The sequence below is a fragment of the Pelobates fuscus genome, chromosome 12 (assembly GCF_036172605.1).
Source record: "Pelobates fuscus isolate aPelFus1 chromosome 12, aPelFus1.pri, whole genome shotgun sequence".
Lineage (NCBI taxonomy): Eukaryota > Metazoa > Chordata > Amphibia > Anura > Pelobatidae > Pelobates > Pelobates fuscus.
The window spans coordinates 7505467-7523474 of record NC_086328.1 but is presented as its reverse complement, the minus strand read 5'-3'; the positions used below and the strand labels follow the sequence as shown (position 1 = coordinate 7523474).

Sequence of the window (18008 nt, the reverse complement as noted above, 5' to 3'; positions counted from 1 at the left end):
AAGTTATTGAGGTTGTTCAGCAGAAAACTGTAATATTTACATGGGGACTACCTTCTGTAGTCCAAAATAGTCAACCAAGTGACTCTCCCAGATGGGCTAGTTTGGTAGTCCACTTGTCATTTCTCCCTATATTCAGGTAAGAGAATAAGTCGTCTGGTATTGCATGTCTTTGCAGTTCCTGTGTCCTGTTGTCATTCGTTTCTTTTTGTCCTTTCACACATGATTTATTTTTAATTTAAATAGAAGGGCAGTGAAAGATGGCTTTTAATAAAGCTGATGGAGAAAATATATAGAGAGGACACAGTGTTTGAGCATAATCACAGCAAATCTTTAATAGAAAATGACAGAACTCCATATAAAAGTAATCTGCATTTTGACTTTACACTTTGAGGTTGTAAGAAGCATCTTTGACATGTGTCACAACAACCACATTTTGACAAACTCGCGATGTATCCCATCAGCTGAAAACAAGAAACTGAGCCTACGGGCTGAATACTCATAACATGGCGTGAAATAAATTATGTAATGAGAATTATGCAGTTATAAAATGAGGTGCCTCCAACCCTTTACACCTCTTTAAAAACTATTGACACAAACAAAACATTGTTTGCCGGTTAGAAATGTTAGGGGCAACTTAAATAATTAAAGTGAATGGGCTCCAGCAATTAAACTAAATTGTACAAAACAAATTGAAATATGGATCATTCTCCATGGACACCAATGCAATGTTCCTGCAGATTGCACCACACTGCCTAATATACATTATTACGCCAGGTGATCTTTATTTTGGCTCAGGTCACAAAGGCAGGGATTTTGTGTGCTTTCAGCTTAATAAGGCACACTGTGACAACGAGCAAGTAAGTGAAGTGTACAGGGATGGGCTGCGTGCACTTTATCCATACTTGTTCAAAGCTAAATGACTTGTGACCTACAGATAAACACACGGTGTATTTACATGTAATGATCAATTCTGGACGTGCGTTGTAAAAAGTAGAGAAACCTTCAGGCCTCTAGAAAGGATTTCTCTGCTGATTGTATCACGGTTTGCATTTTGCCCCATAATTTCACTTCACAAAAAAAGTTCAGTCTCGCTCAATAGCAGTCACATGGGAAGTAGCTTATCATTACCTCTACAGCTGTGCTTAGTTGGCTTTTAGATAGGAACATGCTCTCATCGCCCAGTTAGTAGCGTGTAGCAGCTTTCTGCTTGTTTGTTCAAAAATGATTGTTAGAGAACTTTTTGCGATTCCAAATAAATACACTTTTTCTTGTATTAGTATAGTTTACCATTCAGAGATACCGACCTTATTATGTAAACACCAAGTGTAAATATTATCATAGAAGCAGGCAAAACGTTTCGGCCACATGAATCCAGATTTTATGCTTGTTCAGTCAGGCTTCTCAATAACCTCTTGTTTGCTGGTGATGGCTAGACTCATTACTTGGGCCTATATCTCAGTATTAAGATTGTAAAATGTTGGCCCCATGTAAATCCCAATAATACTAAAAAAGACTCCACAATTCACTAGTTGGCAGTAATTTTCACAACCTGAAGAAATACAGTTGAAACAGAGTAACAGCTATTCTATCTTTTCAGATTCTAATTTCTCTAAGCAGGGATTAACATTCAATTGGGTTTCCCATCAGATTTCTGATATTTCATGATATTCAAACCTGTAAAAAAATTATGCAAATTGCAGACTGAGATTAGTTGGAAATCTGTTTAAACTTAAAGATTTTATATATAAATTTCAAATGTGGATAAGTGTGTATGGTAACTGCCACTTTCTGAATGTTTAAAGTTGCATAATAAAATGTATGACGTGAGACTCGCATCTGTAAAACTCTGTTGGGTATTGCTTAGTTGGCTGTCATTAAAGGAGGTAATGGCAATTCCTACAGGAAGTCGCCATGCTCATATCTTTAAATTGCCATATCACAAAGATCAGAATTGCGCTCTATGTTAAATTTCATTGGAATACAAGTTAGTTGGGGTAACCAATGTATGTACAGCCTGTATACACAGTAGTGGGTGCAAAGAATATAAAGAACCACCCCTTCCTGATGGTACACAAAGAATCAAATAATACATTGCTCATACCACATGTCTCTAGCTTTTGGATAAGTCATTTCCATAGTCTTAATGTTTCAAAATATAGCTCCATAATCAGTAAAAACTTAAATCACAATGAATGGTAATTTCCTCTAGATTTGAAGATACTGTAATGGTTTTAGGAAACGTATAGATGGCATGCTTTTTATGAATGGGGACAATCAGTCACTTGGATATAAAAGAAAAATGTACTTGCCAAACTAGTGCAGACATGCTTCTAGAAAGTGTATGAAAGTAGTCTGGTGACATTGCTGCCTTACAGGCATTCAACATACAATTATGGCTTAATCTTCCAGTGCAGTTTCATATTTAGAATTTTACACATTGTTTTACGAAAGACAAACTGTATCACAGACCTCCAGGGTTAGGCACTTGGTTTAAAACAAAACTGTAACATGCACACACACACACAAACTGCCTCGAACGTAACATTTGTCAGGAGGCTTTAATGTCCCTTTAAATATGAAAGGCTAAGATAGTTTGAAAATAGTTATCTCCTGAGTCACTTCCAGCTTTGAAGATGTATAGAAATGTAATTATGGAATAACAGAACTTGAAGGGAGCTTTCCACAAGTCTGAAGCAGCAGGAGTCTGTTCCAGTTGAAATTTTTCCCAAAATCAGCAATAAAACGAAGGAACGTTCTGAACGAAACAGGAAAAACCTTGTGCGGAGCATTCTATCCTATAATCTTCTGCAAACAGTCTTATAATGTCTCTGAACTAGAACATGAGGTGGAAACTGAGTATTTGTCTCCAAATAAAGAAATGTAACGGCAGTAACTGTCCGCAGGATCGCAGACTGTATTCAAAGTGTCCTCGGAAACCAGCGTGCTTAAAAATGTTCTATTTCTAAGATCATATATATGTTTGTTGTACTTCTATTAAACTGTATCTGTCTTGCAGGAAGCTCTAGCTGAGTCCACAATTATCTTGTACCAGGATTGATAGTGGGTGGTTTCAAAGTAGCTCAGAACGTTTTCGTTATGAATAGAATCTGCTGTTGCTGATACTTTTCTCCTTTGACCTTAAAATACAAAATACAGTAAAATAAGCAGCTTTAATTTTATATATATATATAGCCAACTGCATTCAAGGGTTTATCACCAGACCTCCTCTATGGGAGTTCATTTAATTGAAACAATATAGTTTTGTTTTTTTTCACCTTAAAAAAAATGAAATTTTGGTTATCCGTGCATTGTGTATTAATTCACGTTTTCTAATGTGTCCCCTTTCCAAGTTATACTATCTAACTCTATGGAACATTTACCTTATGGACATTTTATTCTGGTCGCAAAAACAATATTAATGTAAAATCAGTTATATATTTATTATGGCCAAAAATCATGGAAACCGGAGACTAAATTACATATTACGGCCATAGGACGTATATTTACAGATTGTTGCAAATACAAAATATTAGCGGTTTCCCAGGCCCCATCCAATCAAATTTCCTTTAACTTTAGACTCTACCATAAAGCTAGTTTCCAGTAGATATTGAATTACTTCGTGTTTTATTCTCCTGCAATTTATAGTTGTTCAGACACCATTAATGTGGTGTTTGTGGCAGGTAGTAGCACGTGTATTCAGCTGTTAAAGGAACACTATAGGGTCAAAAACACAAACATGTATTCCTGACCCTATAGTGTTTAATTCGCCATCTATGTGGCTTGCCCCCCTTAGGAAAAGGTGAAAACTCACCTTATTTCTAGCACCGCGCGGGTCTTCTAACGCTGGTCCCGCCCCCGATCTGCCTCCTTGGTGACATCATCAGAATTGCCAATTTTTTGCCAATCTAAAACTTTCCCTATTGGGAAAACATTAGATTGGCTGAATTCGACATGGAGACGTGGCTAAATACAGTTTTTGCCAATCAGCACCTCCTCATAGAGATGCATTGAATCAATGCCTCTCTATGAGGAAAATTCAGTGTCCCCATGCTTAGCTTGGAGACACTGAGCGGCAGTCACACTGCAGCACTGCTCCAGGAAGCACCTCTAGTAGCCATCTGAGGAGTGGCCACCTGAAGGTGTACCTATGGGGCAATGTAAACACAGTGTTTGCATTAAAGTGCCTGCAGGGGATGGTTATACTCACCAGAACAACTACATTAAGCTGTAGTTCTGCTAACTAGAGTTTCCCTTTAATCTTTCCATACTGGTCTTTTTTTATGAATAAAATTTTATTTGCCAAAAAACATACCAAAAAACATACCAAAAGAAATTTGGCGACTATACTTTAAGAAGCCTACTTTTTTATTACATATTTCGTTATAGATCAATGTTTATAGTGCTATAGTTTGGCAAATAAAGCAAACTATTCTCCTTTAACCCAATTTACTACACACAAGTTCTGCTTAATACAAATGTCTGTTCTTGTGTCAGGAGAATGAGGCGATCCCGGAAGATCTGACAACAATCATTATCTCCTGGAAGCTGATTAACACACAGGGCTATTTAATAAAACCCCACATTGTAGCAAACTGAATAAGACATAACAAAGACATTTGCTATGATTAGGAGTTTAGTGAATACACCTGATTCTCCTCCATGCTTACTTTACTGTGCAGAAAAAAAGAATATCTGCACCCACAGTGAAGACTGTGATATTGCACTTAACTGACGGTAGGTGTTTGTCTCTAGCGAACAGAAAAAACTGGAACAGAGACCAAAAAGTGTGTGTTTGGGGAGAGAGATGTAGTAAGATCATTGCCTTTCAGGGAGTGCTTTTGAATGCCATCTTCTGCGAGTTACCCACCTCTTGTTTGGGGAATCCTGGTTTGCACCTTTGCTGTCGTTGAGCTGCCTGGCGTCCCGCGTGGCATTCCTCATGTTCTGGTGAGTATCGTACAGTAAAAGTTCCTTATTCGGGTCTGTCTTCCTCCAAAGATCCTGAGACGAGGAATACAGATCTTCTTGTCTTCCCTGAAATATGAAGAATGACTCGATATTACACTGGCACATCATTACAGGCAGGGGTGCGGAAATGAGAGCAGCCCAACATCAAGGGAAGATAGCACTGGTAACATCTATAAACATGTCCTGCTCTTACAATACATGCTGATAAAATCCAACTCTAATAAATGCCAAATCCAGTCAGTGATTAAGGGCAATAGCTTCAAAATCTGAAAATAACAATACAATCAACCATACTATGCCTTGCTGCTTCACTGTTTATGTGCCAAGTCATCAATTTTTGTTAGTATAATACAATCAATTTACTATGTTAAAATACATTGCTAATTTAGACCAGATATATCCTCCATGTCTGGTTTGATTCATAACTTCTCTGAGAAGAAGAAGAGACATGAGTAAGGTGCACATACATACATACATTACATGCTTTGATTTACCTAACCAGAAGACAGCAGCATGAAGTAAAAGGTAAATGTTTTTTTACATACAACCAGAGTGTCTGGCATCAAGCAAACAATTCTGCATGATATTTTGGACAATGCTAGACTTGGATACCTTGATCTTTAGGTACTTTGAGTGTCCCTTTAATTCCATTTCCCATAATTCTACAATAAACATCTAGCTGTATCCTGTACTGAGCATGGTCTCCGGCATTTAACTGAAGATGAATGAATTATCTAACTATTCCTCCTGGTAAAACCCTTTCTAAACATTTAAAGTAATGGAAAATAATTCATAATCTCCATTTTGGTTCATTTTTCCATTCCCAATCACATTTTCTAGGATTGCATTTTGCTTTAAAATAAAGGTTTTATTCTCTTTGGGTTGAGCAGATAGCAGTTTTCTACAGATTACAATGTGCAATTTATGGCCTGAAAAGCAAGGTGATTGTCTGCCAGATACACAAAAGGGTCCACTTACAGCCTAATTCTCAATCATTCCACACTCAGAACTTGAACATTCACAGAATCCTTTTTCCCTCTCCCTTGCCATAATATACCCCATGACACATACTGTCCTAAGTGTACAATACCGAGCCGCAATTTGCCAGATATTTCATATAACTACAGTAATGAAGTAAAATTGATTTAAAAAAAAAGAAAATACAGTAAAATTAACCTTGTCAAAATTGAAAAAAAATAGTTATTCTCTAGAAATTACCCAATTTTCTTAACTGACAATATAATCACAAGAGTAATTTTGACTTTGTTACTGTCTAACACAGCTTTGTGCTATTGAGACCTGAAATACCCTGTTTTACAAGCATCTGCGGACTTTGATCATTTTACATTTCCCATCTAAGTGCCTGCAGATGTGCCTTTATCAGACCAGACCTACTATTAAATTAGAAGACTTCATTGTGGATTTGTCAAGTCACCGAACAGATGGGTCGGGCTGCCGCGTATCTTTTAATTTCACATTCAGATTACATTGGCAAGCAGTCTGACTTCATAAGCATCATAAAAATTTCATGGTGCACTGTAGGTTCATTCAATATATAGCAGGACCCTCCTCCCCTTGAATGAGAAATCTGATTTATGGCATCATAAGACATTGAAGAAGATGAATTGAGCTACATGGAATCAGAACTTGAGTCTATGAGAAAAGTGGCCTAATTCACCCTTTTAGTGATTGGGGAAGGGATTGCAGCAGAATATTGACTTCATAGTCTTCCTCTAACACTGTGATACAGGGCTCTGAATGCTAACACTCCAAACGTAACAAATAAATACTCTGCCCATAAACTCCCACAGTTTCACCACTGCCCTAATGTCCCTAATGACAGATTAGCCCCGGTACAACGATATACAGGAGAATATTCTGGAAACAGTGTGTGCTGTTTAAATCCTACTAATTTATATAAATCGGATCCATTCCCTCCTCACTCACCAGGTTTTTCTGAACTTGGCAATGTACCAGGAGGGAAGAGAGCTCAATATTTTCACTGTAACCGTTTTTCAGTGGGACCGACCTGTAACCTGAAAAAAAAAGATAATATAGTTAATGTTTACTGCAATATTTTTTTGCTGACAGCCATGGCAGCATTACTGATTGGTGTCAGATACGAATTTATTGAATTTTGTTTTTTTAATCCTTTATTTTTTGCACTGACCATATATGAATTGGCTTGACATTGCTCACAAGGCAATAACAGCGTAATATATGACATTATGTTCTTTCAGGTGCAAAATAAATGGCGGTTGTTACATGTCATGTTACATTGATTGTGCCTTCTGGCCGTATTCCAGCACATGCTATCCAGTACTGTTTCGTTTCATTAGATAACGTAGAACGAACCGTATGAACAGAATTAGAAAGGGAGAATTAGAGGTAGGAAAGAGAGGAGGTTTGTGTATTGTCCCCTGAGAGTGGGGTGTGTGAGCGTGTTTGCTGTATGTTACCCCATTATGGGGTGCGTCTCCGGTCCCACCGTGGAGTGTTCTATGGGAATTAGTCTTTTTTAATGACAGCAGCCTCTCATCGCTTTATACGTTTTAGAGTAGAATTATTATTATAGAATAATTGTTCATTATTAAACTGTTCGAATGTCGGACAAATCCAGAAAAAAAAATAATTAAAAATCTACCATTAACCCTCAAAATACTCTGTAGGTTAAAGTTTCTCCAATAAATACATAGAACAAAATGAACTATAGCTTTGAGGTTTTATGTGAGCAGAGCGGAGATCAGTTCTGAACCTGCCTTTAACAGGTGTGAGGAAGGCTGAACTTGATGGACGCAAGTCTCTTTTCAGCTATCTAACTATGTAACTATGTAACTATGTAACTATGCCTCCGTAACTCCCAATTCTATATAAACCAATCAGCTTGTGCTAAATGAAGAGACAGATGAAAAGGAGGAATTCTCATGAACATTCTGCTGCAAGATGTTACAATGTCTGTTCTCACTGATATTTAAAGCAGAGTTATAATATATACATATTAGTTATTTGAATGATTTAATAAGTGAAACACCGTGCTTGCTCCTTCACTTTAAAACCAGAACTATAAAATTAAAGGCTTTTTAATTGGCACACTTCAAATATTACTTCAATGCAGAATGAGGGATAATCATAGTTACCAGAAAAAAAACAGGGGATGAAATGTACACTTGTTTGGTTGTACGCTATGGAATCTCACAGCATATTTAGGAAAGGAAACAATCTAGATTAAAAGTTCCTAGAAGTGAGTAAATCCACAGTACATACCTGTCCGCAGCCCTTTAATGGGGATTGTGTATTGGGCCAGGAAGTTGGGGTCACTGAACATGTCTTCTTCATATACTGTAAACCTAAGGAAGGCAAGGTTCGGCTCATGGATCTCAAACATCTTCTGCTGATGAACCGCTGTCCATACGGGGTTCAGTCCATTGTCATCTAAAAAAGCAGAACAGCAAACCTGTTAATATTCAGAGCACCAACATATTCTGCAGCAATGTACAATGGGACAACGGAAATGTCGAACAAATTTCGCTTTCAGTGGATTATGGGACAGATCGACACCAACTTTACAGACTGAGACTGATCAGCACCAACTCTATAGACTGCAACCGACCGGCACCAACTCTGTAGACTGTGACCGACTGGCACCAACTCTATAGACTGCAACCGACTGGCACCAACTCTATAGATTGACACACACTGGCACCAATTCTGTAGATTGACACCAACTGGCACCAGTTCAATAGACTGACACCGACTGGCACCAACTCTGTAGACTGCGACCGACTGGCATCAACTCTGTAGACTGACATCGGCTGACACCAACTCTATAGACTGACACAGACTGGCACCAATTATGTAGACTGACACCAACTGGCACTAGTTCAATAGACTGACACCAACTGGCACCAACTCTGTAGACTGCGACCAACTGGCATCAACTCTGTAGACTATGATCGACTGGCACCAACTCTATATACTGACAACGACTGGCACCAACTCTATAGATTGACACCGACTGGCACCAATTCTACAGACTGACATTGACTGGCACCAACTCTATAGACTGTGATCGACTGGCACCAACTCTATAGACTGACACCGACTGGCACCAATTCTACAGACTGACATCGACTGGCACCAATTCTACAGACTGACATCGACGGGCACCAACTCTATAGACTGGCACCAACTCTATAGACTGACACTGACTGACACCAACTCTATAGACTGACACCAACTGGCACCAACTCTACAGACTGACACCGACTGGCACCAACTCTATAGACTGACACCGACTGGCACCAACTCTACAGACTGACACCGACTGGCACCAACTCTATAGACTGACACCGACTGACACCAACTCTGTAGACTGTGACCAACTGGCAACAACTCTATAGACTGACATCGACTGGCACCAACTCTACAGACTGGGAATTATCAGCATCACTTCTATATACTGAATGCATAAGCCCATGGTTGCCAGACTAAAACTAAAACTTTTGGGGGGAGAAGAGAATGTGCATTCAAACTTGACATTTTGTCAGTAACGTGAAGTTTATGTGTGGTGGCCACCCCGATAGGAAGAGGTGTTTTACTACCAGAGATGTTCTTTTCCCCCTAGTGTGAGTGATGCTGTAGTATAGCAGTAATCCAAAAATGAGTAGAGCAGGTACAGCTCTTAAAAGAGCTAGTGATATAGCTGGTATAGCTTTCTCCCACAAACATGAGACGAGGCTCTATGCTAGGGATGAACGGATTTATTGGGAGCCACACACAGCCTTTTATGTAACTCCCCATGCAAGGGGTTTTCCAAATCATATTGGAGAGGAGACTACTGTAAAGTACACATCTAAATTAAATTATCTCTCAGGTCCAGAGCATATACATTTATTACACCCCAAAACGTACATTTTACAAACCGGTACTCCGTCAAGTCCTATATCCCTGGATAGCCTGGATCTGAGCGCCCAACATATCCCGAAAGCGCTCAGATCCTGCGAACACAACCGAAACGCCACCAGGCTAAAGTTTAGACCCTGGTCGGTGTTTTCAAGAGTACGAAATACAACATAATACCAAACATAACCATTTGTGAGTATGCTTAGTCTGTGTCTCTCATTCGGGAGTGCGCTCCCACCGAACAACGTGCCTTCGAAAATAGCCAAATGTAGATGGAAGTGGAAGTTTCAGCGGTGTTAAGGCAGTCGAGTGTTGGATTTGAGTTCCACACACTCGACGACCAAACATCGCTGTATGCGTTCGTGGCTCAAGATGGCAACTGCCACGTGTTCGCAAATACAAACAGCGACCACCCAGCCGACCGTTTAGAATGTTGCGGTTATTGTGGTTAACGAGGTGTTGACAGAAGTTCAAAGGGTTAACGAGCAGCACACGCAGTATACAGGTGGTCTACCAGTTCGGGAGTTCATTCGGTATACGAACAAAACAAGTATAATCTGTTCAGTGAATCCCATGTACTGACCCAACAGGTTAGGAAAATTAAAGTTTAACAATACAGGGACAGGGTGGTCTGTCACAATATGCTCTAATATAAAATTAAAAAATAACAGTGGTATCTTTGTGAGGCAATCATTTAACCCCAGAAATACACCAATTTCAGTCAGCACTTCTATGCTCTCTCAGACAGAATGCAGAGCATATTGGCAGCTCCACGTGAGTCTCACCCCAGCAATAAATTGCTTATAAAATATACATAATATATCTGCCATAAAAAAACATCAGTGTTATTTACACGTCACAAAAAAGAGAAGAAAGGAGTGCGACTACATCAGATAAAAATCAATAAACAATGCGGTTTTCTCAACAAATATAACAATAACAGGTTTCATCCACCGATCTGGGAAATGTGGAGAATTTCAGATTTTTTGGTCAAAGTTACAGATGGAGATGTCTCCAGCTTTACTTCCTTCTACAATTATTTCAGTTCCACTGTCGGGGGGGATAACCCTGAATGTTTTTAATGATTGCACTGAACTTTACAAAGCATAACGCTGCACTCGAGGTATACTGTATTTTCCATTTAAATAAGTCCTTGAGCTGGATAAGAGATCAGTAACAGACAGATGGATGTACTGTACAAGAGATCACTAAATGCGAGATAATAGGTGATCAGGGTTCAAGGCCACAGCTTGCAGACTATGTTTTACACAAACAATCCAAGATCTGCAATGCATTGAGAGTTAATTTAAAAGCACCAACACAATGTGCATACGTCTTAAAACAGCAAAGACAAAACTATATTTTAACAAGGATTGGGGTGGAATCAGTGACTAGATAGTAGATTTTATCTGAAAGACAGAGGACTGTGCATAGAGCTTACTAATTAGAGATTCCAAATGTGCATTTTTTTTTTTTATTTTTTTTTTAAATTCTTTATTTTGAAGTGCATATAGATAAAGCATTTACATGTGAGATCATCATGCCCCAAGAGCATATGTTCCCAATTTAACAGTAAACAGCGATTTACCAAGACATGGCATGATAACGCAATGCACATTTTTAAAGTATGCGATATATGAGAATACAAAGTTGTGTATGTTAAGGTGGACATGCAAGAGACATCTCAATGGGTCAAATCAGTTACTTGTCTTTAGGTAAAATATAATAAAATAGTAAACTAACATAAGGAAATAGGAAAAATCTGCCCATTTATATCTGCCTGTAGATCAGGATGTCTGTTAAGTTGTATAAGCTATGCCTGAGTGAGCAGTAGGCAATTATGTGTGTGATAAAGTACAGTGTATGTACAAATGCTTAGCTCGTTTTCAGCGAGGTGTGTGAGTGAGTGTCATTAGGTGAGGCTAAGCTGAGTGACTATTTGTGTCAGTGATCCCTGTGGGGTGAATAGCAACGCCTTGGCTGTAGCACAACTGGTAATTCAGCAGGTAATTCAGCATCGACCCATTGATAGGGCTTGTTAGAGTCACTATTGGGGAAAGTTCAACCTAACCAAAAAGGAAAATAAAAGGTAGCAAGAATAGAAAAATCAACATGCGGTTTTGGTAGCTGGAGAACTTATATTGTCCCGGTTAGACCTCTGTGCCTTCCTGCGGCCTTGCGGGGCTCCGAAGCCTCGGTAAAGCGTGGGTCGTGTGGGCCAGAGAGTCTCTTTATGTGGGGTCCTCCCTCCCTTTCAGGTGCGTGTCTCTCACGGTTCTGCTTCCCCGGTTCTGCTTCGCGTTGGTGTTCACCGAGTTCTGGACCCCTGTGGTGGGCTGCTCCGAGGGGGTCGGTGCTTGCATAAGGAGTCCGTTTAGGAACTTTGTGTGGTCTTCAGTGGCCGACAGGGTGTGGATTGCATCCCCTTGCGATACCACCAGTGTTCCCGACAGCCCCCAGCGGTATTTGATGCCCTGATCTCGGAGGGCCCGGGTAATGGGCGCGAACTTGCGCCGTTCAAGAAGAACCGCGAAAGGCAGGTCATCGTAAATCGATATCCTATTGTTGGCGATCACCAGGTTTGGGCTTTGTCTTGATCGTGCCATGACAGCTGTTTTCACAGTGATGTCTCTCGAGACCACTATAATGTCGCGGGGTGCGTCCGCGGGTGCAGTGGGGGCCTTCCTGACCCTGAAGACCGACGTCAGTGGTGGCCGTTCGCCTTCTATCCGGACTCCCAGTGTTTGCAGGACTCCAGTGGCAAACCCCAGCAGGGCTTCTTGTCCTACTGTTTCTGGGGCCCCTCGGATTCTGAAATTTTTTCTTCGGTGGCGTGTCTCTAGGGAGGTCACCGTGCGTGAAAGGTGTTGCACTTGGTGGGAAAGAGCAGTGATCCGAGAGTCGGTGTCATCAACCTTTTTCCCCCTCTCCTCTTCTCGGGCCTCTATTGCGCTCATGCGGCGGTTAAGGCCTCCTATTTCCACTTGGACCCCTGCGAGGTCCGCCTTCCACACTGCTCTTAGATCCCGCAGGAGATTCTTTATGTCTCCCTTAGTGGATGGAGATTGATCTGAGTCCGAGTCCGCTCTCTGGTGCACTCCGCTGTGGGTCTTGTGTGAGTGAGTTGCTTCATCCTCCCCCGAAAGCTCTGAGTCACTCGAGCCGCATGGCTCCGCAGGCGCCATGTCTGTTTGGGTTTGCCGTGGCGGCCTACAGAAGGACAGCCTGATGTCAGTGTGTTTCTGACCCTCCGCTTGGGCCGTTTTTCGGTGCTTTCTGCCCATTTCACTCTGAGGGGTGTTCCGAGTGTGTAGGAGGTAAGTATTTGAGCCCTTTTGCGGTATTAAAAGTCTGATTTTAGGTCTCTGGAGCGGGAGCTCTGCAAGTATGCGACCGCTCAGTAGCTCAGCTAGCCACCACCGGTACCCCAAATGTGCATTTTTGAAAAAATAAAATCAGCATTTTGTAAACCAAAACTGCTGCCTGTTCTCAGTATTCTCTTGCGCCCCGTTTTTTGCTCTCCAAAACCGTTGGTTGCTTAATCTGGAACTCCATATATTTTCAAACTACTTTTCCCATGACGAGCAGCTGCTTAGAGCTGAGCATCATGGTAAATGTAGTTCACATACATAATTAAAAAAAAAAAAAAACCACAAATACAGATAACAGAAAAAAAAAAATCGACAGTACAGTTAACTACGAAGAAATAAAGTACTTACTGACAACACTTGTTTTAAATTTGTTGTTGTCGTACTCCCAACCGCAAACCTCAACCTCTACAAAAGGACACGCAATTCCCCGGCCAGGTTTTGGCAAATGCCGGGCTCCGATTATCTGGAATTGTAAAGAAAACACGGATTTTATTGTAACATTATGAGTTATTTAAAAATTACTTTTTCTTTTGTATTCAAAATAATTGACATATTTTAATAGTTGAATCCCGGCACAATGAGCATGTGTTATATCGTAACAAAAAAAAATGTGAAGTCGTTACCAATCTTCATTGTTTGATTCTTAAATATGTTTCTTATTTAATTTCAATCACTAGTAACAATTCAACAAAACAGAGTAAATAAAGAACATGCCATAGGAAGTAACACATCGACAGTGAGTAAAACATTTTATTATTATTATTATTATTTTACCAGCTAATTAGACACTTCAACTTTTCTTGGAAAAACAATTAAACTACTCATTAACATTTCCTAAGGGAGCGAACTGAAAACATTCATGAACAATTTAAACTAAAATTAGTTATTGGGTTTAAACTACATACAAGACGAATGATTTTTTAAAAAGTATTAAATGCTACCTGAAGTCTGTTTCCTGAGTTAATAGACGGGCTGTGTGTTTAGCTGTGTGCTCCCACAATACATAACCTCATTGGGGTGAAGCTGTGGCAAGACATTATACAATGCTGCACTCATCACTGTACAAATGCAATACTGTTCGCTCACAGCGGCAAGGGACACACTCCCCCGCGGCAAGAGACACGCTCCCCCGCAGCGGCAAGGGACATCCACCCCCATGGCGGCAAGGGACATGCTCCCCCACGGCAAGAGACACGCTCCCCCGCGGCAAGAGACACGCTCCCCCACGGCGAGAGACACGCTCCCCCACGGCAAGAGACATGCTCCCCCACGGCAAGGGACATGCTCCCCCGCGGCAAGAGACACGCTCCCCCGCGGCGGCAAGGAACATGCTCCCCCACGGCAAGAGACACGCTCCCCCGCGGCAAGAGACACGATCCCCCACGGCAAGAGACACGCTCCCCCACGGCAAGAGACACGCTCCCCCACGGCAAGAGACACGCTCCCCCACGGCAAGAGACACGCTCCCCCACGGCAAGAGACACGCTCCCCCACGGCAAGAGACACGCTCCCCCACGGCAAGGGACACGCTCCCCCACGGCAAGGGACACGCTCCCCCACGGCAAGGGACACGCTCACCAGCGGCGGCAAGGGACATGCTTCCCCGCGGCAAGAGACACGCTCCCCCGCGGTGGCAAGGAACATGCTCCCCCACGGCAAGAGACACGCTCCCCCACGGCAAGGGACACGCTCCCCCACGGCAAGGGACACGCTCCCCCGCGGCAAGGGACACGCTCACCAGCGACGGCAAGGGACATGCTTCACCGCGGCAAGAGACACACTCCCACGTGGCAAGGGACACACTCCCACGTGGCAGGGGACACACTCACCAGCGGCAACTGGTGCACGTGGCCTTAAATCTTAGCTGGTAATATATCATGTAGTGCAGTTTTGTCACTTGGTATGTTCTAGACGCTGATATTTATGTTACTTTCTTATTCCCTATGTTCTCCCCTCTCCTAATCTTAGTAACCAGTAAAAGACCTCTTAAAAGGTTGTATTAAAAGATTCTTAGTTCAACTGCTGAGTTGTCATTCCCATTCTATGCACTGCTACAGAGACTAACTTTGTTACATGGCGCCCTCTGTGGGTGTACCTGGAAATGCATCCCCATTTCTCCAATTCTGGACACCCCTGTTTTGTGGCTGCGTATGCTGCTTCTTTATGGTTTGCTTCCCTTACTAGTCTTAAAATTAAATGTTCTGGCAGATGCACAAACCCCCAGTCTTTTCACGGATGCCATACACACGGATGCCATACACACGTTTGATCACAAATGTTCTGACCTATCAGAAGATTCTGAGTGGCTCTAAACCAACGAACATGCAGATTCAAACATGTTTAGATATTAATAGCAAAAAACTTACTTATAAAATAGCAGAAGGAAACAAAGGACAATGGAATGCCACATCAAATGTTAAAGTCAGAATCATTCAATGGTTCTAAAATACAAACATCAGAACCTTTATGGCTAAAATCTAATGGTTTGTGGCCTTATTGAACTTTAGCATATCTGTGTGTGTGAATAGTTATATAGCTTCCCATCATCCTAACTGTAAAACGTACCTTGATGGTGACCACCATCTCTGGTTCCCTCCGAGAGCCACTGGGATCATACGAGTCTTGTCTCATGCACTCCGGCTGGAGAATGTAGCCACAATTTCCATTGTGAGAAAACAAGGAATGATTTACCTGCATGTACCGGTCTGGTGATAGAACACACAAAATAAATGCTACAATTAACATCTGCAGAAAACCTTATCAACAACTCCAATAGCATAAACATTCTATGCCCTGAAATATGATGACATGTGACAAAATGAACATTCTAAAAATACCTCTCTTTTACATGTACACATGTCCTTATATTTGCAGTAACTATGGCTATTATTATTATCATTAGGACATCATTGAAAATTAGACAAATTTTAAAGTATGCCTTTTGGAAAAGGATTTTACATATAAACGAAAATAGGAATAATATCTTCACGCCCTTCCGGGGGCTGTTACCTGGAGTTTGGTAATTAAGAGCTACCATTTGTGTCCCGCACAGCCAAAGGTGCAAGGGGTCATAGTTTGAAGAGTCAACTCTTGTTCCTTTGGGGTAGACTCGCGTTAAAGCTTTACGATTATAGCGCAGCAGCTCATTGGGTTTCTGTCGTGCAATACTATCTGCCTTGTTCTCCACAAACGATCGGATTTCTCGATAATCAGGTCTTTCTGCAAAGGGGCAAATTGCGCATTCACAATATTTGTCAAAGCTATACATTTTTAAGATTTATCACTTAGGATTCCCATTGAAATGTTCATCAGCTTAATACAAAAACCTTTGCAAGATTGATTCTGTTTCAGTACAATTTCATTTTAAAATTGATATTTTACATTTAAAGGAACTCTAATCTATATAAGTAGATAGCAGAGTCACGTGTTTAGGAGAGCCGTTTCTTTCAGTAATTTACAATATTATCACACCAAACGCCACATACCTGTAATGTAACATGCCTGTCTAACATGAACACAAATGCGAACAAGCTGTCCCATATTTTTAACATGATTAGTTGTATCTCATCACTATGCGACAGCCTCCTATTTAGCTGCATGTCTCCATTGAAGTAACTTCAGTGTTTTGTGTGTCCCATTTAATATTTTGGGTGAATCAATACTGGTCAAACTTTGCTCCACTATCTGCTCAGTAAATCTGGGATTTTAAAGGAAACACAGTGACAGATTTCTCCCTGATATTCACAGATATTGCCTGATAACTAACGGGCTTGTCCGACCAATGTCAGCGACACCTTCATCTGTCAACAATACCAGATCTATACCTACAACCTTCACATGTGCTTAAATGAACCTTTATAATTATCAGACCTGAGATTACTCATCATAACCTGGCAGTTAAAATGATTACATAATTAAATCTGTTTAATTAGACTTGTGGTGAAGGCACATAATATATTCATGTCTAAGAAGGAAACAGCCTGATATGTTGGATAATTTTATATCCAAATCAATCTCAAAGTCAGTCTCATTAGAAGCTAAAATGTCCACTTTATTACAAATCCACACTTTCAGCTTTAGCAACACTGGACTGTCCATATCTTACAGCAAATATGGCATAAGGTCTGTTTGTGTATAATTGGCTTTCTCCCATCGTAGGATGCATTCTGTAATTATTCTTTTTAATCTCTTCCTAGATGCTCACTAGTCATGGCAGTCAACATAGAAAACAATAATTTCCCTAAGCCGTTGGACCATTTATAACATTTTAGCAGAGATTTCCTGTTGCTTTGTGAATGGATCATAGTGCAGTAACAAGGCCAATCGGTGCTAAGATTCAGTATCGGACTGTCACACATTAATGGGGACCTAATTGACATTTTGTGCCCCAAGTGATCGTGTTCTGAATGTTTTACTTGATGGTTTGAAGTGGCAAGGACTCCGCTAGTGTTGAATTAAATTAAATCCCAAATCATTTGCCCATTAGCGTATATGGCACACATTAGAGGGCTTCAGTATTTAGTGTTACCCAAACAGTCTTTAGCCTCGCTGGTTGGCTTGCAGTAGATCACCAAATCTGACAGATCCCGGGCAATAGCTTGATTCTTCTCCCAGTTCTTTATGACAAATGCCTGAAATCGTTTTTAAGTAAATGAAAGTGTTAATAATAACTCTAGTGATCTGGACTTAATTCACACCCAATTAATTACAAAGAAAGAAATATATGACACAGAGACAAAGAGACAAATATGTAATGGAATAACACGC

At 40.8% G+C, this 18008-nt stretch overlaps 1 protein-coding gene across 2 annotated transcripts in view; it reads right to left on the bottom strand.

Annotated features, from left to right (window-relative positions):
- Positions 1-2086: 2086 nt before the first annotated feature.
- Positions 2087-18008, bottom strand: part of PLCG2 (phospholipase C gamma 2) — a 136861-nt gene continuing 120939 nt past the window's right edge. For both annotated transcript variants that reach the window (XM_063438256.1, XM_063438257.1), the window contains exons 26-33: positions 17770-17872; positions 16251-16460; positions 15807-15946; positions 13590-13704; positions 8233-8400; positions 6916-7004; positions 4868-5034; positions 2087-3137 (exon numbers count right to left, since the gene is read on the bottom strand). In XM_063438256.1, coding sequence (XP_063294326.1) covers positions 3095-3137; positions 4868-5034; positions 6916-7004; positions 8233-8400; positions 13590-13704; positions 15807-15946; positions 16251-16460; positions 17770-17872 — 1035 coding nt within the window. In that variant the 3' untranslated portion in view covers positions 2087-3094. The remainder of the gene's footprint in view (positions 3138-4867; positions 5035-6915; positions 7005-8232; positions 8401-13589; positions 13705-15806; positions 15947-16250; positions 16461-17769; positions 17873-18008) is intronic.